Source organism: Peromyscus eremicus, chromosome 2 (genome assembly GCF_949786415.1).
Source record: "Peromyscus eremicus chromosome 2, PerEre_H2_v1, whole genome shotgun sequence".
Classification (NCBI taxonomy): Eukaryota; Metazoa; Chordata; class Mammalia; order Rodentia; family Cricetidae; genus Peromyscus; species Peromyscus eremicus.
This window is the reverse complement of record NC_081417.1, coordinates 156,634,532-156,660,597: the sequence shown is the minus strand read 5'-3', so window position 1 is coordinate 156,660,597 and position 26,066 is coordinate 156,634,532. Positions and strand designations below refer to the sequence as shown.

General features: G+C 48.3%; 1 protein-coding gene across 1 annotated transcript in view; it reads right to left on the bottom strand.

Moving 5' to 3' along the window:
• Mtor (mechanistic target of rapamycin kinase) overlaps nucleotides 1-24,980 on the bottom strand; it is a 114,939-nt gene extending 89,959 nt beyond the window's left edge. Inside the window, exons 1-18 of the mRNA XM_059255372.1 lie at nucleotides 24,852-24,980; nucleotides 21,824-21,999; nucleotides 21,092-21,200; nucleotides 20,218-20,450; nucleotides 19,373-19,573; nucleotides 17,888-18,022; nucleotides 12,369-12,644; nucleotides 12,179-12,287; nucleotides 8,395-8,581; nucleotides 7,408-7,536; nucleotides 6,493-6,737; nucleotides 5,815-6,030; nucleotides 5,038-5,243; nucleotides 2,728-2,850; nucleotides 1,989-2,078; nucleotides 1,659-1,751; nucleotides 748-882; nucleotides 394-523 (exon numbers count right to left, since the gene is read on the bottom strand). Of these exons, the coding sequence (XP_059111355.1) occupies nucleotides 394-523; nucleotides 748-882; nucleotides 1,659-1,751; nucleotides 1,989-2,078; nucleotides 2,728-2,850; nucleotides 5,038-5,243; nucleotides 5,815-6,030; nucleotides 6,493-6,737; nucleotides 7,408-7,536; nucleotides 8,395-8,581; nucleotides 12,179-12,287; nucleotides 12,369-12,644; nucleotides 17,888-18,022; nucleotides 19,373-19,573; nucleotides 20,218-20,450; nucleotides 21,092-21,200; nucleotides 21,824-21,985 (2,779 nt within the window). The 5' untranslated portion in view covers nucleotides 21,986-21,999; nucleotides 24,852-24,980. The remainder of the gene's footprint in view (nucleotides 1-393; nucleotides 524-747; nucleotides 883-1,658; nucleotides 1,752-1,988; nucleotides 2,079-2,727; nucleotides 2,851-5,037; nucleotides 5,244-5,814; nucleotides 6,031-6,492; nucleotides 6,738-7,407; nucleotides 7,537-8,394; nucleotides 8,582-12,178; nucleotides 12,288-12,368; nucleotides 12,645-17,887; nucleotides 18,023-19,372; nucleotides 19,574-20,217; nucleotides 20,451-21,091; nucleotides 21,201-21,823; nucleotides 22,000-24,851) is intronic.
• Nucleotides 24,981-26,066: the final 1,086 nt, after the last annotated feature.

Genomic DNA, 26,066 nt, shown 5'->3' with positions numbered 1-26,066 from the left:
TTTCTATGTACTGACTGCCCTCAAATAAACCAGAGAAGGAAAGAACTACCCTCCCTTCCCACGAGTGCCAGGGAATACCAAGGACAACAAAGAGGCACTAACCAAGAGCAACAGATGAACAGGGTGTCAGGGTGATCCCACCTCCCTCACTGGTGTCCTGAGTAATGGAGACTCAGCCTGTTAACCCTCGACAAAGACTGTGGGCAGACATGAGGACTTGGCTGTATCGGGTCCAGCATCCCCGCTGGATTCAGGGACTACAGGCCTAGCATTCAGAAGTTGTCAAGAGATTCAGTATCTATCATTTCAGTTATCTGACCCAGCACTTTCTAATCTGGCCAGGAAGGGTTTTGTGAGTCCAGACCTGACAAGTCTCTCATGTTTCCGACTTACAGGAATCCTGACTCGACTTGGATTCTGACAGGCTGACAGCAGAAGCGTCCCGGGATTGGTCAATCATGCCGATGTTCACTTTGTGCTTGTAGGGATCCAGAGCCCCGAGGAGCCCTAACACTCGGATAGCCTGGGTAGGGAGGGAAAGAAGGTAAGCACTTACCCAAAATCTGATCACAACAGGGTTCACGGCACATCTCTCCTACTCCACACCTCACACCCTAACGGCTGTCTCCATCAACAGAGCAGAGACAGGGTGCAGGCCCAGCCCAGTATGGGGCACATCACTGCTATCACTTCCTCTCTCCACTGTCTTAGTCAAGTCTTTGCAGACCAGGCACCCATGCTGTCTACCTCTCTCCGTGTGCCCTGGTTCTGCTCAGTCTTCAGGAAATTCAGCAGCACCTCGAGCAGAGTGGGATACTTCCTGTAGGGCTCCACCACATAGCCGGTGCTGGCTACCAATTGTCCCAGGGTCCACAGGGCCACCTGAATGGACAAAAGGCAACATGTTCATTGAACCAGTACAAGAAAAGAAAGCACAGGTATACTCTTTGTATCGAGAAAAATAAAATGAAATGCCAGAGCCAATTGGAAGCATGAATAGGAATCCTAGAGTCAGGGCATAAAAAGATGAGCAAGCACAAACCTACAATCACAGGATCAAAAGGTAAAGAATAGAGATGGGTGTCATGGCTCACGTCTGTACTCTCGGCACTAGGGAGGCTGAGGTCAGTTCTACCTACACAGTGAGTTCCAGGCCAGCCTTGACCACAGAGTGAGACGCTGTCTCAAAAAACAAACAAACACCGTACAGCATATTCCCACCTTTCTCCTTTCATATCCTGAATGACTACCAGGAACTACAGAAGAAATTAATACTGTTCTTCACTTTAGACTACTCCTCTATCAACCTCCAGTGCCTGGGGAGGGAGAGGGGAAGCTGACTGCCTCCACAGGTGGTGTCCGAGCTTGCTTCCTCCTTCTAGGAGCTGACCAGACTGCAGACAGCATTTTTCTCCTCCATACGGAGGAAATGGTGATGCTCAGCCTGGATACCAACTGCAGGGGACTGGTCAGGAGGAGAGCCCAGGCTTGCTCTGAGATTCTTTTCTCCTTCCACATTCATAGAAAATGTCAAGCACTTACCATCTGTCAATGCTCTATGTATGACTGGGCACACTACAATGAACAGAGAGAGGAACCAGTCCCTGGTTCCTGGTCCCATGGGACTGCCTGCTTACTCAGGCAACATCGGTACTCACCTGCCTTTTGGCCAACAGAGAAGAGTCCTGGAGCATGTCCATGATGATGATAAAGAGCTCATCAACCCACTTTCTCATTTCTAGGCCACTAACCTGCAAAATGAAAAGACAATGGCAGGCAGAGATTATGACATGAAGACATTCTTTGGGAGGGTATGGTGGGTTACACCTATAATAACGCTAGAAGTTGAGGCCAGCCTGGGCAACACAGTGAGACCCTGTCTCTAAACAAAAATAAGAACAAACAAAACCAGAAAGAGGAAAAGAATACTCTGACTTCCCCCAGGGCTAGAGTTTCCTTCCACCCATGGAAAAGCAGCAGCCCCTCACCTGAGCCAGTTCTCCTATTGTAGCCAATACGTTATTGATCACTCCCGGGTTTGGATCGGGGTCTGGATCTTTCAGTTTCAAAATTAAAGCCTATAGAAGAAGGTATGAGAAAATGTGTGGACTGGAATCTACAGGAGCTCTATCTTACCCCTAGAGGGCAGCACAGCTCCCAAGTACATACAAAGCTCTGGGTTCAACCCCTAACACCAGAACACAAACAAACAAAAGAAGAGCCCTCCAAGGACCCCCTAGGTCACACTTAAGTTATTTCTAGGCTTTATGAACCTAGGAGTCTCTGGACTGTGGATTTCCAAGCTTTTCTCTAAAGCAAACACAAGCCCAGTATATGCTCCAGGAAGCACCACGATTTGAAGATGTTTCTCATGTCCTTTTAACTCTGCCTGTCTAGCATCCCTCCAGCGGTGTATGTGTTAGACATGAAAAACTAACTTCACATGAATACCATCTTCGCACCAAGGCCGTGTTCATGTGTTACAGCTCACTTTTCTTCATTTGGGGAAAGTACACATGCTCTTTACCTACTTCTCCTTTCCAAACTCTTTCCCACAACTAGTGAGCTTCTTGGCACTCTCTAACTCAAGGCGCTATGTGTAGCCCTTGTTCCCAAGCCTGGCCCAAAGGGATGATTGACCCGGTTCAGTGTAGCAGTGCTGAAGCACTCCATCTCCTAAACATAGAGGTAAGACAGATACCAGTCTGGCCTTCTGCTGGGCTGTACCTTCAGAATAGGCTCCATGTAAGGGCGGATGAGTCGGGGGGCATTGGAGACCAGGTGCCCCAGCATGCGGGCACTCTGCTCCTTGATTCTCCCAATGCCACTGTGCTCCAGTTCTGTCAAAATCTGCAGGGAAGAAAGGTGACACACTATGGCAGAGGAAAACCGAGAGAACTGTGTAGAGGGAAATGTGTCAGGAGCTAGAGAAGAACTTGACTCCCACAAGTCTCTATTGCACACTCAGCAAGCACGGGGATCTGTAAGGTCCCAGAACAGCCCTGGCTGTCCCTTCTCCAGTCACAGCAGTACAAAGTCCCACGGTACTGCAGAAGGAGCACCCGTTAGAGCTGTGAGTACAGTTTGCCAGACAAGGGACTGAAGAGAGGGCTCCCGGGGAAAACCCTCTGTCCAGACACAAAATCACCAAGAGAGTCTATAAATAAGGACAAAGGAATCAAAGGAGAGCTAGACCTCCACGCTGACCCAGACACATCTAGATGAAGGAGGCGTTAGAGGTCCATCTTGAGGCATCACTGCAGAGAGCTGACAGGCTTGTTCTCACACCCCCACACACTAGCACAGCAGTGAGCTCAAGATCAAGTAGACACTGGCAGTCCTCCAGACAGACTTCTGGGTATGGCTGAGGGAAGGGAATGTAAGCATGCTTGAGGTGAACACCACAAAGCCCAATTAGTCAGGGGTCCAGCAGATGGTCTGCAGGGAATGAAGACATTTTGCTTAGTTGCTGACTTGGCTAACTGATTCTGCATTCCCTCAATAGCCTGTTTTCTCCAGTGACAGGAGACAGCAGTAAGTAAGTAGTTAGCAATACAAGAAAGGACCCGCGGGATGCTGGCTGGCTGCAGGGAATGTACCCCAGGGAGCAGAGGACAACTGGCAGGTGTAGTGTAGACCAAGCTAGAGTCAGAGCCATTTGTACCACTGTGACATCCACCAGCACCCAGTGACTAGACCGCAGACCGGAAAAGGATAAGGCACTCACCAATACACGAAGATGCACAATTCAATTTGGAATAATCTATACCCAAACTATTTTTCCTTATTTCAGAGTTTAAAGGCTAGGGGTATAGTTCAGTGATAGCATTTTCCTAATACATACAAGGCCCTGGTTTTAATCCCCCTACATAGTCTAGATAAATATTTTTTAAATTTTTATGTATTTATTTTTTTAAGTTTCATGGGTTAAGTTCAGCACATGGTCAACTCATCTGATGGCGTTTCACATTCTCCAGCATCAGGAATGAGCTGGCCTGTTGGCTGAATATGAGCTTTCCAAGGACAAGAACTGTTTCTGGCTTGCTCACCGACACACCACCAGCACACAGCTCTACGTGGGACAGAGCAGATGTGCATTAAGTCCTGACTGAATGAACAAACCCATGATCTCATTAGGAGATATTTCCATGTGAAACTTAGCACAGTCTGAGCTGGCAGGCTCAGTAATGGCTGCTTCCTTCCCAGAGCCTTAGGTGTCTTAAGATTTGAAGCAACAGGCACCCCAACACAGGCCTGCAGTTAAAGCAGGAAGTCATGAGGCTGAAAATGGAAGTGTCAACAAAGTACAATTTTCCAATTTGTCAACGGATGATCGCATCTGCAGCCACGTTGAACTATGGCAAATAAATGACACTGTCCTACAGTGAGCTGCACAAACTGAAATTCTGTGTTTAAGTTCCTCACGTGTTACACAACATGTCTATTTCAAATGATGTGGGAGGACATATCAAGGAGGGAGGAATTGGAACAGGAATCGTTCACAGGAGCCAAGAAATTTACAAGGCAGGTGAAGACAAAATCAAGGACCTAGACTGCAGCAGAAAGGCCACCCGGATCTCTCCAGAGGACCAAGACATTACATGACTAAATGAAAGCCAGTGACCCCTGACCAAGCGCAATGACCACAGGATCATGTGGAGTCATGCCCACAGGTTAAGGCGGACAGCCTCTGTGCTTGGCTACCATTGTCAAGAAAAGGAAAACAGAAGACAGGAACGAGCAGGAAGCCTGAGACCCTGCAGCAGATGCAGGGAAAGCCAGGATGCTGGTTCACTGGGGACCTGCCACAAAGACAGACGAGCTGCCTGAGAGGTTAGTCTGGGACCAAGAAGGCCTCACATCATGCTGCCAAGAAGCTCATACTGGAACTGAACTCAAAGCTAGGAAACGTGGACTCTTGGTGCCAAATGTGACTTAGTCAAGTATCTCTATCTTTCTTCCCGGTCCCTGTCCTCAGCACTTCCTTCTTGACTCACTGTGGAGGTCCTATATCCTTGCTGCCTGTTACCCCATTACCTGGATAAGCATCTTGCGCAGGAAAGGCATGACAAAGGCTGGGTTCATGCTACTGAGTCGGCCCACAGTGCAGATAGCCAGCTCTCGGATCTCAAAGACCTGGTCATTCAGAGCCACAAACAGAGCCTGTAAGTTTTCTGCCTGGGCCAGGTGGGCATCAAAGCGCTCATCCAGGGATGCCAAGACACAGTAGCGGATGTCAGGGTCTGCAGGAGCAAACAAGTCTTTGAACAGCTCTTCAGGGTCCCATCTCTCCACCCCCTTCCCAGTCTCTACCTCCACTGCTATCACCGTAGCCCAGGGGTTCTCAACCTTCCTGACGCTGCGACCCTTTAACACAGTTCCTCGTGCTGTGGTGACCCCCCCAACCATAAAACTATTTTCGTTGCTACTTCATAACTGCAATTTTGCTGTTATGAATTGTAATGTCAATATCTGTGTTTTCCCGATGGTCTTAGGTGACACCTATGATGGGATCATCCAACCCCAAAGGGGTCATGACCCACATGCTGAGAACCACTGCCCTATTGAACAAACTCCAAAACACTTCTTCATCTAATCTTCGCTCCCCCACCCCGCACCTTAATCTATTCATAGGAATAAAGAGAAATTAAGTAAAAAACTGATTATCTTACACCCGCAGGCTGGAGAAGCCAAGCTAATGCCTTAGCAGAGAAATAGCTAAACATGAAATTACTGATGCTGATGATGCTCTCTCCAGACCATGCAAACACCTTGAGCCCCAGGACCCCCGGCCTGCTCGGTCATAAGACTCACCAGGGTCTGTTATCCCGACCACAAGCAGCTTGCTGAGCACATCGGCCACCACTTGCACCGCCGTCTGGCTGACCACATGGGCATGGCCGCTGATGAGGTGGATGGAGGGGGTGAGCAGGCGGGAGCAGGTGCGGGCAGCCTCCATGCGGATCTCCTTGTGCTCACTGTTCAGGAAATGATCCGCACAGTGGCGGACAAACTGGGTCAGAGAGTGGCCTGGGCACAAGGGAAAAGGGAAGAGAATGAACCCTGCTGCTGGGGACAGAATTCCAAACTCAACCACATAGAACATCACAGCATCACAAGAATGGAGGTATCCAGAAACCCCTGCCATACGTTTGAAAGCAATAAATCCCCTCCCGGCTGCAGGTCAGTGAGGAGGTGAGAAGTGGAGGTGAGGAGGTGAGGAGGAGCTGAGTGCCATCCTGAGGTTTCCACCTCTGATGTATTATTTTTCTGAAGCAATGCATGCTTTTCCTGAACACCATCTGCCCCAAACACATCATGAAACAAAGCACAGGGCAGGAATTAAACAGGTAAAGCCTGGGAAGGAAGAGCCACTACATATATAGTGCTCTGTGGTGACGACTCTAAAGACCCAGGAATCTAGATACTCTCACCCCTTTCTCAGGACCACAGTACCCCAACACTTTGGCAAGGGCCACTGTAATGTCTTACCTTCAAATTCAAAGCTGCCAAGGGTTCGAAGGGCAAGGGTAATGCTGGCCACGTCGCTGGCCTCAGGGAGGGTGGTGAGGCCAGGGGAAGCCAGCTGGTGGGCCAGGCCCTTGGGCATGCCTGGGTGCCGGAGGGGTTTGTGCATAAGGACCAGGGACAGCATCTTCAGAAGCCCATCCTGGATATCTTTCTTCAGCTGCGGAATCTGCCGGCTCAGGTCGTACAGTACGGCAGTGAGGGCGGGGCTGCGGAGGAGGAGGAGGAGGTGAAAAGCAGGCACGATGCGGCCAGGGCGTGGCGCAGTCCGCCAGTATGCGGCCAGGGCGTGGCGCAGTCCGCCAGTATGCGGCCAGGGCGTGGCGCAGTCCGCCAGTATGCGGCCAGGGCGTGGCGCAGTCCGCCAGTATGCGGCCAGGGCGTGGCGCAGTCCGCCACTATGCGGCCAGGGCGTGGCGCAGTCTGCCTTACAAAATATAATTTAGCCACCAGAGACAGCATCTCAGTCAATGACCAGGAAGCAGACAGAGACCATCCTCCGTACAGGGGAGGAAATGACATTTTGGGAGGCTAGCCAGTCTCCTCGGTAATAACACCAACTGCCGCCACACACACTTACCAAGTACTCCCTATACGCCAGGCCTTGAGCTAGTAGTGGCTATTTCCTGAACTCTTTCCCCTAATCCCTACAACTATCCTAGACAGCATAAACTGTTCTTTTCAGACAAGAAATCTGAGGCTCAGAGAAGCAGCTGAGTCACGATCACACAGGAGCTAGTGATGGAGCTGGGCTTCCTAACCAACCTGTGTGTTTAGCCTGAGCTAGCCTGCCTATCCAATTTAATAGCCAAATAACCTGCCTCTCTCTTCTAAGCCAGACCCATTCCTGAGGCTGGTGGCCCAGGCCTCCGCACATACCTCAGGCCCACGGCCAACATGGGCTCCAGCAGCTCCTTGATGTCCTGCTGGATGCCTGGCCCCATAGCACGTGCCAGCATGCTGATGCATGTGAACACTGTGGCATCCACCTGCACGGCTTTCTGCCTCCTGCAGAGAAACAGAATGGCTACTTTAGACATAAAGACGGTCATAATGTCCCACCTCAAAGACACGCTGCGGCCAGGAGGGCAAGTTAGTCAGGCAGCACTGGCCACAGTGAGTGTAAAGATTACTGCAAACTTCTACTGGACCCAACCCAGCAGTCACTGTGGGTGTACTGAAAACACTGCGCCAGCAGAGGGCAGTACTGTGTCTTACAGAAGGGCTCTCTCTGAATTCAGGAAGAGGCATCATACTTGATAGGGGGCTAACCAAAGTACTTAGTTGGGAAGCAAACTGAGGTGTGCTCCTCAGGAACCAGGGGGCAGTGTACAGGTATCCCACAGGAAGAAATGTCTCCCTATGATGAGAACACTGGGTTTCAGGACAGGTGGCTTTGGAATCTGCGGAGCAGCCCTTGCTGACAAACATACAGGGAAACAGGAAAGTGCAACGCCATTGACGCTGACTTCCCAGGGCAGCCTGGCTCTCCACCTGGCAAGATGCCAAAGGTCTTGCTCATCTAGTCAGTGGTGGGATGACTTGTTACACTTTAGCGCTAAGGGAAAAGATGACCACCTGATCTCTTCGGTTCTAGTGCGGGATCCCTCCACAAGGGCTCTATCGACACAAGACTTGAATGCCAGAGAAAAGAGCCAGCCTGGAGAATGCGCTGACATCCTCCTTTCTAACTACGTACACAGTCATTGCAGCTGAAGAGCATGGCTCAAGTGAGGAGGGACTGCCCTTCACCTGTCATACCTCAGAGAGCAATGGCTGTGGAACGCTTAGGCTGTGCAGTGGACGGACTGCGCTTACTCTCCGGCTGAACAGAGGACAAGGTGAAATCCCACCAGAGACGCTTACTTGTGGGCAAAGTCCTTTGGAGGCAGCGCTGCTCGGATGATGTCAAGCACACGGGGCAAGTAGACCTTAAACTCGGACCTCACTGCCACAGAAAGCAGCCCCAGGGCCTGGAACGCTGCAGTCCGCTCCTTCTCCTTCTTGACACAGCTCAGGACATGGTTCATGGTATCCTGGAGGTACTGAGTATCTGGTACAGAGAAGAGAGACACATGGCCAAGGTCAGAGTCCCTGTACAGCACTCAAATTTAAGTTAAGGCAGCCCAGTGGAGAGATTCTAAGAATTTAAAGGATAACCCTTATAAGGCATTTTACACTTGGCAATCACTCCTCAGGTATGTCTTCTGGAATAAGAAATGTCTTTTGTCTTTCCTTTAAAAAGTAAAAGCAGGGCCGGGCGGTGGTGGCGCACGCCTTTAATCCCAGCACTCGGGAGGCAGAGGCTGGCGGATCTCTGTAAGTTCGAGGACAGCCTGGTCTACAAAGCAAGATCCAGGAAAGGCGCAAAGCTACACAGAGGAAAAAAAAAAAAACTAAAAGCAGGGCCGGAGACATGGCTCAGCGGTTAAGAGCACTGGCGGTTCTTCCACAGGACCTGAGTTCAATTCCCAGCAACCACACTGTGGCTCACAACCATATGTAATGAGATCCAGTGCCCTCTTCTGGCCTGCAGGCAGAACACTGTATACATATTTATTAAATAAATCTTTAATTAAAAAAAAAAAAAGTAAAAGCAAAAAGGGCATCTTCAGGAGAGTACCATACAGTTGTCTCCCTTAGTCTAATTCTTTTGTAATTATATTTGTATACGTGTGGGTGTGCTGAGGTAAATTTGTCAATGTGCATTTGGAAGCCATAGGACAGCTCGTGGAATGGGGTCACCAGGGTTAGGGGCAAGCACCACTTCTGCTGAGCCATCTTGCTGGACGCTCCATTAGTACTACTCTGGGGGGAGAGTACATGTTCCTGTTCAAAAACCACTAAGGGGCAAGCCGGGTGGTGGTGGCTAATCCCAACACTCTATAGGCAAAGGCAGGCAGATCTCTGCGAGTTCAAGGCCAGCCTGGGCTACAGAGTGAGTTCCAGGACAGGCTCCAAAGCTACACAGAGAAACCCTGTCTCGAAAAACCTTAAAAAAAAAAACAACAACAACAAAAAAAAAACCTAAAAAAAAAAAATCTGCTAAGGGACCAGCACTTGAGAGGCAGAAGTTGGTGGATCTTTGTGAGTTCAAGGCCAGCCTGGTCTACATAAAGTTCCAGGCACTCATGTAGCACACAGACATATATGCTGGCAAAGCACCCAGACACATAAAATAATTCTTTTTAATACCCAAATCCTAAGTAAGCCAGGCAGTTGTGGTGCCTGTAATCCCAGCACCCGGGAGGCAGAGGTAGGCGGATCTCTGAGTTCGAGGTGAGTTCCAGGACAGCCAAGGCAGTTACACAGAGAAACCTGTCTCGAGAAACTAAAAAAAAAAAAAAAAAAAAAAACAACAAAAACCACCAAAGAGATTACTCTAACCTGGCAGTGTAACGACAATGGAAGTAATTACATATTATGTACAGTTAATGGGCCCTTTCGTTCAGTGTAGGCCTGGAGATCTCTCAGCTGTTTCCTGGAGGTTTTTACTGTAGATACAGTAGAGTGAGATTTAAGTATGTGATCTGGAAAGCACCTGCACCTTCATTATGTTTCTTACATGAGCAGCATGCAAGAGCAGGTGTTCTTGGATACTTTGTGCTGGAATGTTTGTCTTTGAACAAAGGATTTCCTGATTCTCGTCTGTGGCTCCTTCTCTGCCACCAATGACGGTCCTCAGGCACAGGGGCCAGTGTCCTCAGCACTGAGCCATCTCACAGGCCCTTAGGGTAATGTTCTCACTTATTTGTGTTAGTATGCCCAGCCTGTATTTTGCTCTCTTAAATTTTATTTTCAGGGCATTTTTGCTATTCCCAGAGCTTCTACCATTGGGAAGTTTAGGCAATGACTTCCATACTGTGAGTTTTAATAGCAGGCGCTTCAGCATGGAGGTGTGCAATTATGGCGGCTCTCTAGACTGAATTTCACCGCTGTATTTTAATGTGATGTTTAACAAAACAACAAGCCTACATCAAAAGAATACACACAGGGCCTCTGTCTTTGTATCCTGTCGCTAGGCAGTCGCCCCCACCCCCCATGTACCATGGTAACTGTTTCAACAGCATGCCAGACTTTGATCAAATTTGACCTAGCTGTTAAGTTTCTTTTGAACCAGACTTTCAACCAAGACCGTTTAAAGCTCTACTGACCGGGGTGTGTCTGGGCATTAGGAAAGAAAAGAGCTGCTGGGCCAGGAACGCAGAAGGGAAAATTTCAAAAGTTATGGGTGATTTTCATTCTATCGTTTCTCTTTGGTTCAGCAAGTTTACGTGACAGTTTGGTCCTTACCCAACACACTGTACTTGTCAGATCTAGCCTGTTTAACACCTCACCATTTACACACCCCTACTCCCCAATGGCTTTATCTGGCCTGGATGGCATGGGAGAATCCATGCTGGGACAGCACATGCTGAGGGTCAGGCTGACCTTCCCTTTATACCACTAGACCTTACTTGGTTTTGAATGCTACTAAACACAGGCAGCATGCCACAGTGAAATACAAAGAGACAAGGTCTCACTCTCACCAAGTAAGAGGCAAGGGAGGGACATTAAATACAAATAGGCAACTAGAGTATTATCATGTGTACCTCCTCATTTCCAAAATGCATCTGAAGTAACTCCAGAAGGCAATAATAATCGAATAATTGTTTCCATTTACTGGGGCTTACTCTGTGCCAGGCAAAAGAGAAGGTGCTTAAGCATTCATGCTGTTCATTCTGGGAGGCAGGGATTATCATGTTATTTTCCACTAGTCAGGAAGTGGAGACCCACAAGGGTAAATAACCTGTCCCAAACTTCAGTTACAGACTGATGCAGGATTCACACTGAGTCCATCACCCAAGCTTCCTACAGCTGAGGACTGTGGTGAAAAGGAAAAGAATGTCTCCAGCCAGAACATCTGAGAAGGCCCCATAGGAAGGCCTGTACCTGAGCTAGGTGAGACTCGACAGTCTGCAAACCAGTGACCACTGAGGACAGTACAGCCTCTGGAAATACACTGTCCACCATCTGTGGAAACTGCTCTAAATCACCCACAATTCTTTCTTACAGGTGGTGAGGATGCTCTGTGATCACCACGGAGAAAAAGCAGGTCACTAAACGCACCCTGCCCCAGACGGGCACTGTTGACAGTATGGACCTGAAGTGCTCTTCTGTTGCCTTCACTCAGAGACCCAGGCTGGCCTTAAGCTGTAGATGTCCCCCACCTCAGCCTCTGAAGGCTTGTGATGTAGTTATGGGACACCATACCCAGCACAAGAAGTTATGTGTGCTTAATGTAATGGCCTGGCCTAGAACTGACCTTCCACTACACACTGTGATTATTTTTGTTTTTTTCTGAGACAGGGTACCATGTAGTCCAGGCTGGTCTTAAACTCATTACATGGCCAAGGATGGCTCTGAACTCCTTATTTGTCTGCCTCTGCCTCCAGGTGCTGGGATTACACATGTGTACCACCATTTCGATATTAAGAGACCACTAGGTCTTTTAATAGAAAATGGAGAAACTGGATGGGGCAAAGTGACCAGAGACTAGGCACCATGTCAGCGCTGTTTCAAGAGAGGCAGACCTGACTCTCGGGGACCACCGCTTCTGTCCCTGTTTGATTATCCTTGAAGAGGGGATGTCTTCAAAGGACAGCCTCACCTGTGAAGGCAGAAGGTCGGAATGCAGCCAGGCGGGGCAACAGATTAAGGATTGTCATCTGGATCAGCGAGTTTTTGCTGCTCCTGCATTTCAGCACCCACTGGCACACCTGACAGAGAAAGGGTAGCGGGTTGGCAGAGCAGAGGAAGGGGTGGGGCTCGGAGAAAAAGACAAAGGCCTTTGCATTTACCTGATCAAATTTCTCTTCCATCAGGTCTCTACAACAGCGGCTTTCCACCAGAGTGGACTTGGTGGGGCTGGGGGAAGCCCCAAATCCCATGAGGCCTTGGTGGGAGCTGTACCCCAGCAGTCCCACCAAGGCATTCGACTGCTGGGGCTGCACAGCCTGGAAACTGGTGAAGGGGGTGATGTGCCGGGGCTTCGTCCCAAAGCCCATCAGGTCTTTGCAGTACTTGTCATGTACCAGCTGCTGCTGGGTGATTTCTTCCATCTCTTCTCTCAGACGCTGGACATGAGCAAGGAAGGAAAAAAACAGTCACTTTGCAGCTTTTACCCTGGGCACAGTGAGTCTGCAGAGCAATCCACTCGCCCAACCCTGACTGCAACTACCTGCATGTGGAAGGGCCATTCTTCACCTGGACTAGCACTTCCCTAGAGCCTTGCAGGGGACCAGATCCTGTTCTAATGTTGGGCAGAAGAACACATTTTACTGAGTATTGAGAGCCACTGGTAGCAAAAGTCTATGAGAGTATATAGCAGTGACAACTAGAGTTCAGAAGATCAACCTATCAGAACTAAGGGTTCTGTTAGAGGAAACCATCACGCAAGGCATTATGGAATTACTGCCTTTTGAATGAACTGACTGTCTCTTGTTGTAAACCTCTTGTGCAATAACAGCTATGATTCTCCCATTTACCGTGCATTCACGTGTTATGTGTACATGTAATCTCACGAATGCATCTCAATCTTATGGGCACACATACCTGTGGATAGTCTAGAAGATGCTTTATTATTTAACTGTACAATTTTTATGAATAGAAACATACTAAAATATGCTTCATACTAGATCTATTGTTTCATGTGGACTGCAGACACTTAGAGGTCTTGTTCTCCAGCCTTAGCCACTGACAAGGTAAATATTGACCAGACAAAGTGTCTTCATAGAACTTTCACAGAGAGGAATTGCAGGTGCCTAGCCTTGCTGGATCAAAACTCTTCAGAAGAATTATAGTGAACCAGAGTGATAGTGCAGGTGTCTGGCCTTGGTATATCTTAGTCCTTCAAGAGATCAATAGCACCTATGTTGCCCTAAGCTTCCTCCACCAGCACCTCCCCACTCTGATTCAAATAACAATTAACACTTTGTATTTATTTCTACACCAGTTTTTAATACAAGATTTTAGGTTCAGTAGACTAATTATATATAGGTCCTGAGATTCAGGTGACTAACAGAAAAAGGCTGTTAATTGACTAACTATGTCTGGATATTATTAATCACATAAAATAGTACACATATTCTTTGCCTTTTCCTTAAATCTCTCATTGGTTTAATTTCTTTTTTTTTTTTTTTTTAAAAAGATTTATTTATTTATTTATTTATTATGTATACACTGTTCTGTCTGCACACATCCCTGCAGGCCAGAAGAGGGCACCAGATCTCATTTCAGATGGTTGTGAGCCACCATGTGGTTGCTGGGAATTGAACTCAGGACCTTTGGAAGAGCAGCCAGTGCTCTTAACCTCTGAGCCATCTCTCCAGCCCGGTTTAATTTCTTTCCTTGTAACCCTTGTAGCTATCCCTTTAAGAGATAGTCAGGACTTTTCACAACCTACAGCTGTTGTCAGTCACCAATTAAGCTGACCAAGTCTTTGCCAGGTGTGACTCTGATCAGAACACTTGTCCCTGAGAGTTTACTTTGTAGTTTGTACTAACAAGTTGTTAATGAATGGAGATACACACACACACACACACACACACACACACACACACACACACACACACACGCATGCATGTTTGGGTGGACAAAGAAGGGGAGAAGATGGAAAAGACCTAGACAGATATGAGAGAACAGCAAGAAAAGACTTGATGGAGGAAAACAAAGATGAGGACGGAGATGGAAAGAACTAGGTAGATAATAAGAGAACAGCAGGAGGGACTGAGAGCAGGAGGGACTGAGAGCAGGAGGGACTGAGAGGAGCTAAGTATGAGAACAGAAAAGAAGCTGTGTAGGTAGAATTGATTGAGAAGAATAAAGTGAAGGGACTAAAGAACTCAGTGTACTTAGATTCACTGAATATCCCTCAGATTAGTATCCTCAGCCGCTTGTAGCATCTGTTCTGGACCCTCACAGAAATCTCCTCAAGGCAGGTACTTGGGGGGAATTCATTAACTGAGCAAGAAAGAAACCTCCAGCCTGGAGTTCCTATGTCCAAGTATCCCCTGGCAGGTTCAGGAAGGCCGAATTGCAGACAGTGAAGATAGCCCGACGCTGGCACCCAGTGAAGAACAATCTGATCTCTTTCCCTAAAGCTGAGTAGAAACTCAGGCGTGAATCCTCATCCTGGGGTGGCGTGAAATAAGGTGCCTGACAGTGCTGGTCTATCCGATGTTGAAGAGATTCATCCCAACTGGTCCTCCAGCAGTCTCCAGCTCTTCTTGGCATACATATTTTCATTTTTCAAGAAGTCATGCTTTATCAGAGTCATTGAAAGCTCTTTGCTGTTAAATCCCAGGACCACCCCTTAGTCCTCATCTCTCCAGACTATTTGCTGCATTTGATACACTGTGATCTCTTACATGAGACCATCCTTGCTACTTCCACTGAGCCTTACACTCTCTGGCCTGTCTTCCTCCTTCCCAGCTGCTCCTGTCTCCCCCCCCCACCCCCGCCCCCTTCCTCCTCATTTTTCTTTTCTTTTTTTTTTTTTTTTCCCAGAGCAGAGGACCAAACCCAGGGCCTTGCAAGTGCTCTACCACTGAGCTAAATCCCTACCCCGATCCCCCATTTTTCAACTTAAGGTTTACAGACCCCATCTCTTTCTATCTACACCAGGTCATGTGTAGTTCTTGCCCAATCTCATGACTTAAATTAGCGGTGACCCCCACATTTACTTCTCCTAACTAGATTTCTCCCCGGAACTACTCAATAGGTCATACAGATGTCCAACATGCACCTCAAACTTAACATGTTCAAAAATACCTCTTCTCCTCATCCTGCTTCCCCATCTCAGCGCAAAGGAACTCCATTCTCCCAGTTACAAAACCAAGCACTTTGACCTCTCGTCTTTCCAATCTATCCCACTCCAGAACCCAGCCACTTCTTGCATAACCATAGCTCTGTGGAGAGCTACAAGAATCTCTGCCAAGGCGGCCTCTTCAAATATCTTTTATTACATGGTGTATGTGTGTGGAGGTGAGAGAATAACTTGTGGGAGTTGGTTCTCTCCATCTGGTCCTGGGACCCTGAACTCAGGTTGTCAGCCACGCTGACTGCTCTGAAGTTCTCTTAACTGACTTTGTGGTTTCAGCCCTTCGCCCTCACCAAAGAGCTCACGTGAGTCAAAAGTCACGCCTAGGGATTAAGGAAATAGATGGTTCAGTCAGCCAAGTGCTTCCTGCACAAGCAGGAGGACTGGAGCTCAGATGCCCAGCACCCATACAGCAAGCATGGCGTGGGCACACCTGGTGCCAGGGAGGCCAAGACAGGAGCTCCAGAGACCACTGGGCAGCTAGTCTTGCTGAATCATCGAGCTCCAGGTTTAGTGAAAGAGACGGTTGGTGGTAGTGCAAGTCTTTAGTCCTAGCACTCAGGAGGTAGAGGCAGACGAATCTCTGTGAGTTCAAGGTCAGCCTCTACAGAGTGAGTTCCAGGACAGGCAAAGATACACAGAGAAACCCTATCTTTGATAGCAGCATACTCTTGCATTGTGGCCTTCACACTGGTCCATCAGCTGCCTGGAATGGCTTTCTGTTTACCTCCCTCACAACTGTGTTTAAACACACATGGGCTTTCTCCATTCCACAGCATATTAACATTGTACAACTTATCAGAATGTGCTTTTATCTACACAGTACTGTCTGTCTTCCTGCTAGAAGGTGGCCCGCTTGGTTCACTGCTCTTTGCTCTAGCTCTCAGGGCTCACTGTTGCTGGTACACACTAGGCTCTCCACTAATACCTGGTGAGTGAGCGGACACAGAATGAATATAATCCTTACGTTTTAGGCTTCCTATAACTCACAAAGCACCTTTGTGAGGACCTTTTCACTTGGTGCTGACACCTTTATGTGTTAGGTGACATCATCTTGTTTCACTAGGAGAAAATAAAGGTCCTGGAACTGTCTGAACTATAATACGACTCAGGCAGAGAAATTTCAGAGTGCTATCATTTACACCATGTCCACCAGGTATCAGGGCTGCGTACTTCGTATGTATTTAGAAACCTCTCAACTGGTATGCCTTTAATCTCATAGAGGCAAGCAGACTTCTATGAGTTTGAGGCCAGCCTGGTCTACGGAGTGAATTACAGGACATCCAGGGCTACACAGAGAAACTCTGTCTTGAAAACCCCAAAAAAGAAACCTTTCAAGTCCAGCACAATGGGGAACGGCCCTGTACAAAGGGAGGAACATGAGGCTTATCTGAATCACACATTATCAGAAGTAGGGCCACACATCTTCCATGTGCTGCCCCGACACAACGCACAGCTGTTACCAACCAGCCACTGTCTGTGAAGTCAGGGGACCCTGGTGAAATGTCACACCAACAGAGCCTCGCAGCAAGTCTAAGGGATGGAGTTTTACTCCAACATCTCCTGATGCTGCCTGTTCGGTATCTGTGTCACTACAGCTAACTGAAGCCAGCCAGACTATTCCAGGAGCCTCCTGTGGCAGCCACCAGAATGTGACCTCAACTACAAGAGCCTAACTCATCAACAGGCCTCGGTGCTGCTCAGAGTTCCATCATCAAGCCTGTGCCATGGCCACATGGGCTGCTCTGGCCAATGACAGAAGGCAAGGATGCTGTAGCTTGTGACAAAGGCCTCTTCCGATGACCCACTTTGGCTTAAGGACCCCAAAATGGCTTCACATAAAGACAGGGACATCTAGAGCGTCTTTTCTCGTGTTCATTCAGGCCAATGTGGATTCAGCCAGCCCTTCCTGTTTTCTCTTATAGGCTGCAAAATCCTTCCGCCTTAGCAACTTTAACCTTAACTGACTTAACAACTCCTAACTCTGACTTCATTCCCACCTCTCCACACACTCGTTCCCACAAGCAGCCAGAGGTGTTAGAAATTCACAACACCCCATGATTCCCACGTGCATCCCACTGACATCAGTGCCTGCAATTAGAATAAAACTGCTGATCACAGACAGTGAGCCTATTAACTGGACCCCACTCCCTCTCTGACACCATCTCCTCTTTCTCCTTTGTTCACAACTATCAACCATCCTTCCCATGTCAAACTCTCTCCCATCTCAAAGCCTCTGCTAGAATACAGTTCCCAGCCAGCTACAAGCCTCATTTGCATCACGTGGCTCTCACTCAGATGGTGCCACCTCAGGGAGGGCAGACCCTGAGCCTCCACTCAGCCCTCCAACCTCATACCACAATCTTACTGCCTGCTTCATGATTGTCACAGGACTTCCTGCCACCTGAAATTATCTTATCTGCTGCCCTGAGAGGACAAGGGCCTTCCTTGCCTGTTGACACATCAGCACAGGATCCTGGGCTCCCCACAGTTCCTCACCTCTCCCTCCATGCTGCTGATCCGGACTAGCTCGTTGAGGATCAGCAAGGCCCCATGGATTCGATCATCTCGGTTCATGCCTTTCTCTTTGGCCAGGGTCTCATCAAACCCTTTCTCTGCTTCTTCAAATGTGTGCTAGATAGAGAGAGTGCTGTTATTATCCAGGGTTCAAGGCAGACAACACAGCCCCCCCCCCCCCCCCCAGGTTCAGAGACATTCCAGTGCTTGCTGGAATCGAGCATCAATACTGACTTACAAGCTCTTTTGTTTAATTTAGCGCCAATGCTCTCGGCCTGCCTTTGAGGCAAATCACCTCTGATAGCCTGCTACATAAAACAGGCCCAAAGGAATTAAGTGACTTGTCCAATGTCACACAGCAAAGGCAAAAAGGGAGGCCAGGTCTCTCGTTCCCATATTCAGGACTCCTATGAAGTACATTTCCCTGGCAACAGCTATCAGCACAGGACTCAGGACACTGGAGCAGAGGGAACTATCCCTTTGCAAATTAGTAGCAAATGCATTCACTGACTCGCAGACCCAATTTTCTACATTTTAACAACTGCTGATATGAAGGCAGCAAATACCAGCTATTACTTTGATGTTTGTTTTTTTTTTTGTTTTTTGTTTTGAAACAGTGTTTTATCAGGTAGCCCAGACTTGCCTTGAAGTCTTTTTTTTTGTTGTTGTTTTTTGTTTTTTTTTGTTTACAGGACTTAATCTTGGTTGTTTAATTACATATTGAAGCAAAGATGATATGGTCACTGCTGGCAAATTGTAATTATCAAATATTATTTGCTTTTGTTTTTGAGACAGGGTCTTACTATGTATACCTGGATAGCCTTGAACTCAAGAGACCTGCCTGTCTGATTCCCAAGTGCTGGGATAAAAGGTGTGAGCCACTACCTGGCCAATTATCAAACTTCAAAAGATGTGGTCCAGAGGCTGGAGATATAGTTCAGTTCGCAGTGTTTATCTAACATGCAGGAAATTCTAGATTCAATGCCCAGCATGGCATAAAAGTAGGCATGGTGGTTCATACCTGTAACTCCAGTACTATGGAGGTAGAGGCAGAAGGATCTCAAGTTCATGGTCAGGCCCCAATTCTTTTTTGTTTTGTTTTTCGAGACAGGGTTTCTCTGTGTAGTTTTGGTACCTGTCTGGATCTCGCTCTGTAGACCAGGCTAGCCTCAAACTCACAGAGATCCACCTGGCTTTGCCTCCAGAGTGCTGGGATTAAAGAGGTGTGCTGTTACAGCCAGACGCCTTGAATCATAGTCTTGACACCTTTTCATTCTTAGTATTGCATAAAATAAAGGTGTGGTTACCAATGTATCTTTACTAAGAAAATGCAATAAAGTAACTATTGATTCACAGTGAACAGAAAGATTATCCAGGCCCAAACAAATGTGATGAGGCTCTGTGGCCAGCCATGGTTCTCCAAACAATAGTGCTTTGTTAGTGGCGAGTATGAACCCATCGCCTCACCCTGTACCACTGAGGCTTCTGCATCTCCTTCGGCTCCCTCTGGGTGGTGAGAATCAGACAGGCACGAAGGGCAGCCACAGCTCCCTCTCGGATGGCCTGCTTGGGGTCCCACACGGCCACAAAAATGTTGTCAAAGAAGGGCTGCACTTGCTGGAAGAAGAAAGTGGGAACACTGATGGCCAGCTCACGGAGAACGAGGACCTGGGAGAGAAGGACAAACAGAACTCTTATTCCTACCGGGACTTCTGTTCTCTCAGGACACTCCCCGGTCATCCTAGAGCATCTCCCTGCAAGGGAGAGCAAAGCCTCATCCTCCTAGCTGGGAAAGCCTGGTGCCAGGAGAAGCAAAGGAAGACCGACCAAGCGTCTCCGTGCTCACCACCGGCTGCTGACAAACACAGAATGTCAGCACCATCTGCACACACACGCTGGACAGGCAGGTGTCTGACGCTTTAGCACTAACCAACAGCCCAGAACCATGCCTGCAATCCAGTACAGTCAATAAAGACTGACTGGATGAAAACACATTTGATATTCAATTTTGTTCCTTTTTTCATTTCAGAGAAGACTAGTGTCTTTAATAAGGCTGCCACGCACAAAGTTGTGAATGACAAAGCCATTCACCAGGGTTAATGTCTGTGCTACTTCTTTGAACCAAGTGGAAAGCAGCTGGGAATGCTTCCAACCACACTGCACCCACTGCCCGAGTGTCCTCAAACCGACTGACTCTCCCACCTCACACCCTGGAATTCTTTTTTTCCCAGGACAAGCTTCAGAAGGAAGCAAAGCACGAAACAGGCCCACTGCTCCCCAGCCCCGGCTGGGCTCCGTCCCCCGTCACTCACAGCTGCATGTCTCCGGCCCTCGTTGCGGTCGGCACCCAGCCATTCCAAGGCACGTTTCACTTCGAACTCCACATACTCAGCAGTGAAAGTGTCCCCTGCCATAGCAAGGCGGCCAATGGCCTTGGATGCCATTTCCATGACAACTGGGTCACTTGAGGGGAGGAGGTTCCGAAGGTAGTTGGCAAATCTGCCAATTCTGGTGGAATTCCCACCTTCCACTCCTATGAGGCTGGCTAGAAAAGAAAGCAAAGGTGACCATGTGGTGTGTTCTGGGATGCATGTGGCCTGGAGCTGAATGCTGGTAAATGAACCTTTCTCCACGCTCAATACATTTCTACACATAAGAAGGCGGCTTTTCATTTGAACCAGTAGATTGGATTTTTGTGCAAGAACTATGCACATAAATCAAAATGACCTCATTTGAACACATCTGTATATCTCCTTTCCAAGAGAGAATACTCTTCAGACTGAGTGACAATTCACAGAATTTGCGGCCAGTCCTCAGGCAAATAGCACCCACTTCTACTTTTGTATTTGTGGGCCCTACTGTGACAAATCCTGCTCTATTGTGAAGCCAGACCTGCCAGAGGCAATCTGGGGCAGAATGAAAACCTGGCTTCTAGTCTCAACTCTGGCAAACCAGTTCTGAGACTCAGTTATCACACCTAAGACTGTGTCTTGCCTGCATCCCAGGACTTCTACTAGAATTATTACTTGTCTACACACACTGAAAACTACAGGCTCCTTAAAACTCCTAAAATAAAGATGAACTAGATACTACACCTTTAGCAAGTGCAGACAGGGGTACAGTGAACATAAAGATGACTTGTCCTATGTCCCTAATGGTTACTGCTACCAGAAACTCTGTCCTTACCGATGGCCAAGATGCCACCTTTCCTCTCATTGGCGTCTGAGCTGGAAACCAGTTCAAAAATGTGATGGTTCAGCTGATCATAGAAGCGGGTGGACTCCTCTTGACTCATCTGCAAGGGAAGACATGCACAGAACAGTTTTCCGTTACCTTCCCACTGGCGACAGCAGTGGTGACAGCTGGCACCTTGAGATTAGGATGGAGGAGTGGCAGGTCCAGTCCAAACCAAAGACAAACCTACTGCCCATTTCCATAGCTTTAAAGCCAAGAGCAACTGATCACATGACCCTGTTTATTTAGCAACTACTTACTGATTCTCTACTCTATGGCAGAGAACAGCTTGTCTTAACAACATCCTAAGTCCTAATACCAGTGGGACAAGGGTGGACAGGTCAGTGTCTGACCTCAACTGTGGTCTCTGTTTAGAAAGTTCCGAGACCATCAACTCTGCAAACCCATCCCAATCACTGACAGATACAAAGAATTGAAGGGTTGGTATTAATTAGGGGAAAAAAAAACCATAAAAAATAAACAGGTAAACTGTAATCATAAAATGAGCAACATCACAGCAATGTGCAATCACTACACAGGAGCCCATATGCTCCCAGAACATGAATGCTGGTGTCCTCTCAAATACTCACTGCGCCGCAGCAACAATCTAAACCAGCGAGGGCAGCGACGGCGCATCGGCCCCAGTACCCAACAAGGACTGGCCCCGAAGCAGACAAGACCAACCTCTCGGAGCTCCATGGTGACATAGTGCTGGAGCTCCTTGGCCGCTTTGGCTCTGGTCTCCTCATTCCGGCTCTTCAGTCCACTGGCGAACTGCTGCAGAACGCTCACATTGCTAGATGTGGCGGTGCTGGCGGTGGCCACGGCAGGACCTGTCCCGAGCATCTTGCCCTAAGATTCTTCAGAGAAGAACATCTTTCAATATTCTTCTCAAATTTTTTAAAAGTAAACTTTTTTTCACATTTATTTGTGTGTGCATGTGCACACCACAGCACATAAGAGGTCAGAGGACAACTTGCAGGAATTAATTTTCTTCTTCCTCCATGCGGATGCCAGAGATAACTCAGGTTGCCACCCAGCCTTCCATCTTGCTGGTCCCTTTATATTTGTTTCTCAGCCAGTCTTATATTCTCTGCATGACTTTGGACTCACTATGTGGCTGATGGCTTAGAATTGCTATCGCGATTCCACCGCCAACCACTGGGATTTTAAGAGTGCCACCACATCCACTTCATGCAGTGCTGGGCTTTGTGTGTGCGCAGGCCAGCTGACACACAAAGACACCACCTGAGCCTCGGCCCCGACCCACTCTCACTCAGTACTCTAGAAACTACGTATTTGTGCCCTTAGTTCCTAGCACAGGTTTCCATCCACTCAACAGGGGCAGGACTCTAGAGGACCAGACTGCAGACTGTGGAGAGAAAGCCACCTGGGCTCGAATCCTGCTGCAAAGTTATACATGTACCTTCAGGAAGACAGATTCCTCAGTTTCCACAGCACCACAACAGGACGGCAGTGCCTAACTTGTGGGTTGAGGGGAAAACGAACGTGCTTGAAGTGTTTCCAGAAGTGCAGCACACAGCTCTTGCTCACTGTTAGAACTACTGTGGATGTGGCCCAAGGTCAGGTACCAGAAGTATGGAGGTAGAGAGAATTAAGACCAAGACATCCCCTTTCCTCAGAGTACCATTTGCTGAAGGAGAGCGATTGTCTTTCTGAGTGTATGCTGCATATGTGCAGGTGCCTGCAAAGGCCAGAAAAAGACATCAGAGCCCCTGGAGCTGGAATCACGGGCAGCTGTGAGCTGCCTGACAAGGATACTGGGAGCCCAACTGGGGTCTGTTGGACAAGCAACACGTGCTCTTTAGTCCTAGAATATCGCCAGCCCCCTTCTAAGTAATTTAAATTTTTTTAGTAGTCAAATTAAAAGAGAAACAGTTGAAACTGCTATACTGTACTAAACCCAATAATCCAAAAGCTGTCATTTGATGTTTTATTGGTATATAAACTTATTGATAACTTCCCCATTCTTTTCTGAGACCAAGCTTCCAAAATCTAGTGTTCTAACTATCTCAAGTGCTCACCAGTGGCATGCAGCTAAGGGCTGCTGTAGAGTGTAGTACAGTTACACACAGGACTAGCTATACACACAGGACTAGCATAGCTAGCCCTTCTCATCATGGGTTCTGAACCTTGCAGACTCTACCAAATGTGGAGAGAATATACTGGGGATGGCGGAGCTAGCAAGATGCCTCAGTGAGTACAGGCGCTTGCTGTCAAGTTTGCTGACTAAGTTTGATCCCTGGGACCCGCAAGGTAGAAGAGAACGGATTCCGACAAGTTGTTCTGACTTCCACGTGTGCACCATTGCATGTATGCTGCCACTGATAAATAAATGTAAATTTAAAAAGGAAGAAACAATGGGGCAGGGGAACCCTTAGTTTGCACTGAACACATACAGGTTTCCTTTTCTTATCATTATTTGCTATATGACACAGTGTCAGAACCATTTATGTTGTATTTGATTTTAAAAGCAAAGTAGACATGATTTAAAGCATAGGAAAGGATATCTACAAGTACTACACCATTTCATATGAGGGACAGGCATTCACTGGGTTGGGAAGGCAGGTCTAAAACAAATCCGCCCTGATCGGAAGGGGCAACTTACTACAATTGTGAGCTACAAGAGAACATTCATTCCTCACTTATGTGCTGTTTGTTTCCCCCAACGAGTTTACGATCCAGGGGGACCACAAGAAAGTGGCCACAAAAAGGGGGCTATCCCACAATGCCACGGAAGTGACAGACACCCATCCTGCCAGATTATACCAAGAAACAAAAAACGCAATTCCTGAAACATCTTGGTTTTGAATGAGTTTGTGAAACACAGCCTAATTATGCATAGAGCCCTGGGCTCAATCCCCAGCACCTCATAACCAAAGCAGGATGCCGCGCACTTTTAAGCCCAAGCACTCAGAGGTGGATGCAGGAGGATCAGAAGTTCAAGGTCATGCTCTAGGAGATGGGCAAACAAATCCAGGGAACAAATGGTTTTGAAAAACTTTCAAATACTAATCACTGCTGAGATAAAACATACTGTAAAAGGAACCAGACCCTTTCAGGGAGAAGAAACCACTACTGAGTGTGTACACACATGAGGCTGCTGCCGGAAGGAGGCCGACACGGAATTTCTACTCTCACGCAAGTAACTAGAGCGTCACTATAGGGTTTACCTACAAGCCAGCTGCCCCAGGCTGGATTCAAAATAACTACTTGGAGTCACATATCCCAAAGATTTGGGTCATGCCTTAGAGGAGTTCAAGTTGAAAGGTTGAAACGTGAAGTTGAGGACACCGGAGAGGTAGAGACTGCGTGAGCTCGGAGGGTGGAACCCAGCTCAGCTCGGAGGTCTGAGTCCCCGACAGGTCTCCACTGTGCAGTGTAGGGGGCTGACCCCGGTGTAGGAGGCTGGAGCTCCCAGGGGCAGGCTCCACCGTCTGTAAGTGGTTCTGGAGGGGTGACTGAGACCGGGCAAGAGACCTAAAGGCGCCACGCAGGCCTGGAGCAGACCCGCCAACCTGGGGGTCTCCCCGAGGGCGCGGTGCGGGCCGCCCCGGTCGCGAGATTGGTGTGGAGACGCTGCATGGTCCAGACGGGCGGCTTCCCGGGCCTCCCCCAGCACGACCCAGACTGGCCGTGAGTCTGGACATCCCGCCGGCCGCAAGTGCTCGGTTCCAGGCCCCAGACTCACCGCGCGGCTTCGGCCACCGCCTCAGCTGCTGCCGCCTGAGCCGGTACCGCCGCTTCAGGCCCCCAGCCCCACCACCCGCCTTCCCTGCTGTCCTCTGGGCCCGGGAGGGGAGGGCGGGCTCTCAAGCCCAACAACCAATCAGCTGGCCGAGAACAAAGATGGGCAGGAACATTCACCAATAATCATGAAAAAGTGCAGTTTCGGGACCGGCTTCTGACGGGGCGGGGATTGTTCAAATAGACAAAACACGGGGCCAGTGGCAGGCGAAAGAAGCTTAGGAATATTCCGGAGAACCAATCCGTTGTGAGTTGATTTTGGTCACTTCCACGCATACATCCGGTACGTCGCTACTACGATTCCCCTCGGTATGAATTGTGGCCGTGTGGGGCCCGGGTTTAGAAACTGCGTGGACCTAGAGGACGACCTGGGCAGAGGTTAGGGACCGCGCCCGACGTGATGCTGAGAAGGGGCTGAGTGTCTGACGCCCTCGTATTACTGTAGAAGACATACTGTCTTGGGAATCGTATTACAGAGGGACTCGTGCATTTGGAATTTGTAAAATTTAATATGCATTGGGAAGTTATTAGTTATTCTCACTGCCCCAGATTGCCTTACTTGTGAGGTCATTCTCGAGAGACGCTCACCAAGAAGCTACTTTAAATAAAAGATTTGAAAGCAAAATCATTTTTAAAAAAAAAAAAAAAAAGCTTCCAAACAGGCCCATAGCCGGACCTGTAGATGCCGGCTGTAGATGTAGCTCAGCTGATAACAGTTGAGTACTTGCCCAACATGCATGAAAGTCATGGATTAAATCCCCAGGACCACATAAAGGGCACGCCTGTAATCCCAACACTCTGGAGGTGGAGGTTGGAGGATCAGGAATTCAAGGTCTGGGCTAGAGAGAAGCCTGAGTGGTTAGAGCATTGGCTGCCCTTCCAAGGAACCTGCACTCAGATGATGGCTCACAATTGCTTGTAATCCAGTTCCAGGTGATGAGATGCCCTATACTGGGCTCTGCCAGCGCCGGGCGCGCACGTGATGTGTAGACGTACACGGAGGCAAACACCAATATATAAAAATAATTTTATTTTTGTTTTTCGAGGCAAGGTTTCTCTGTGTAACTTTGGAGCCTGCCTCTACCTCCCAAGTGCTGGGATTAAAGGCGTGTGCCACTACCGCCCAGAATAAAAATAAATCTTAAAAAAAAAAAATCTC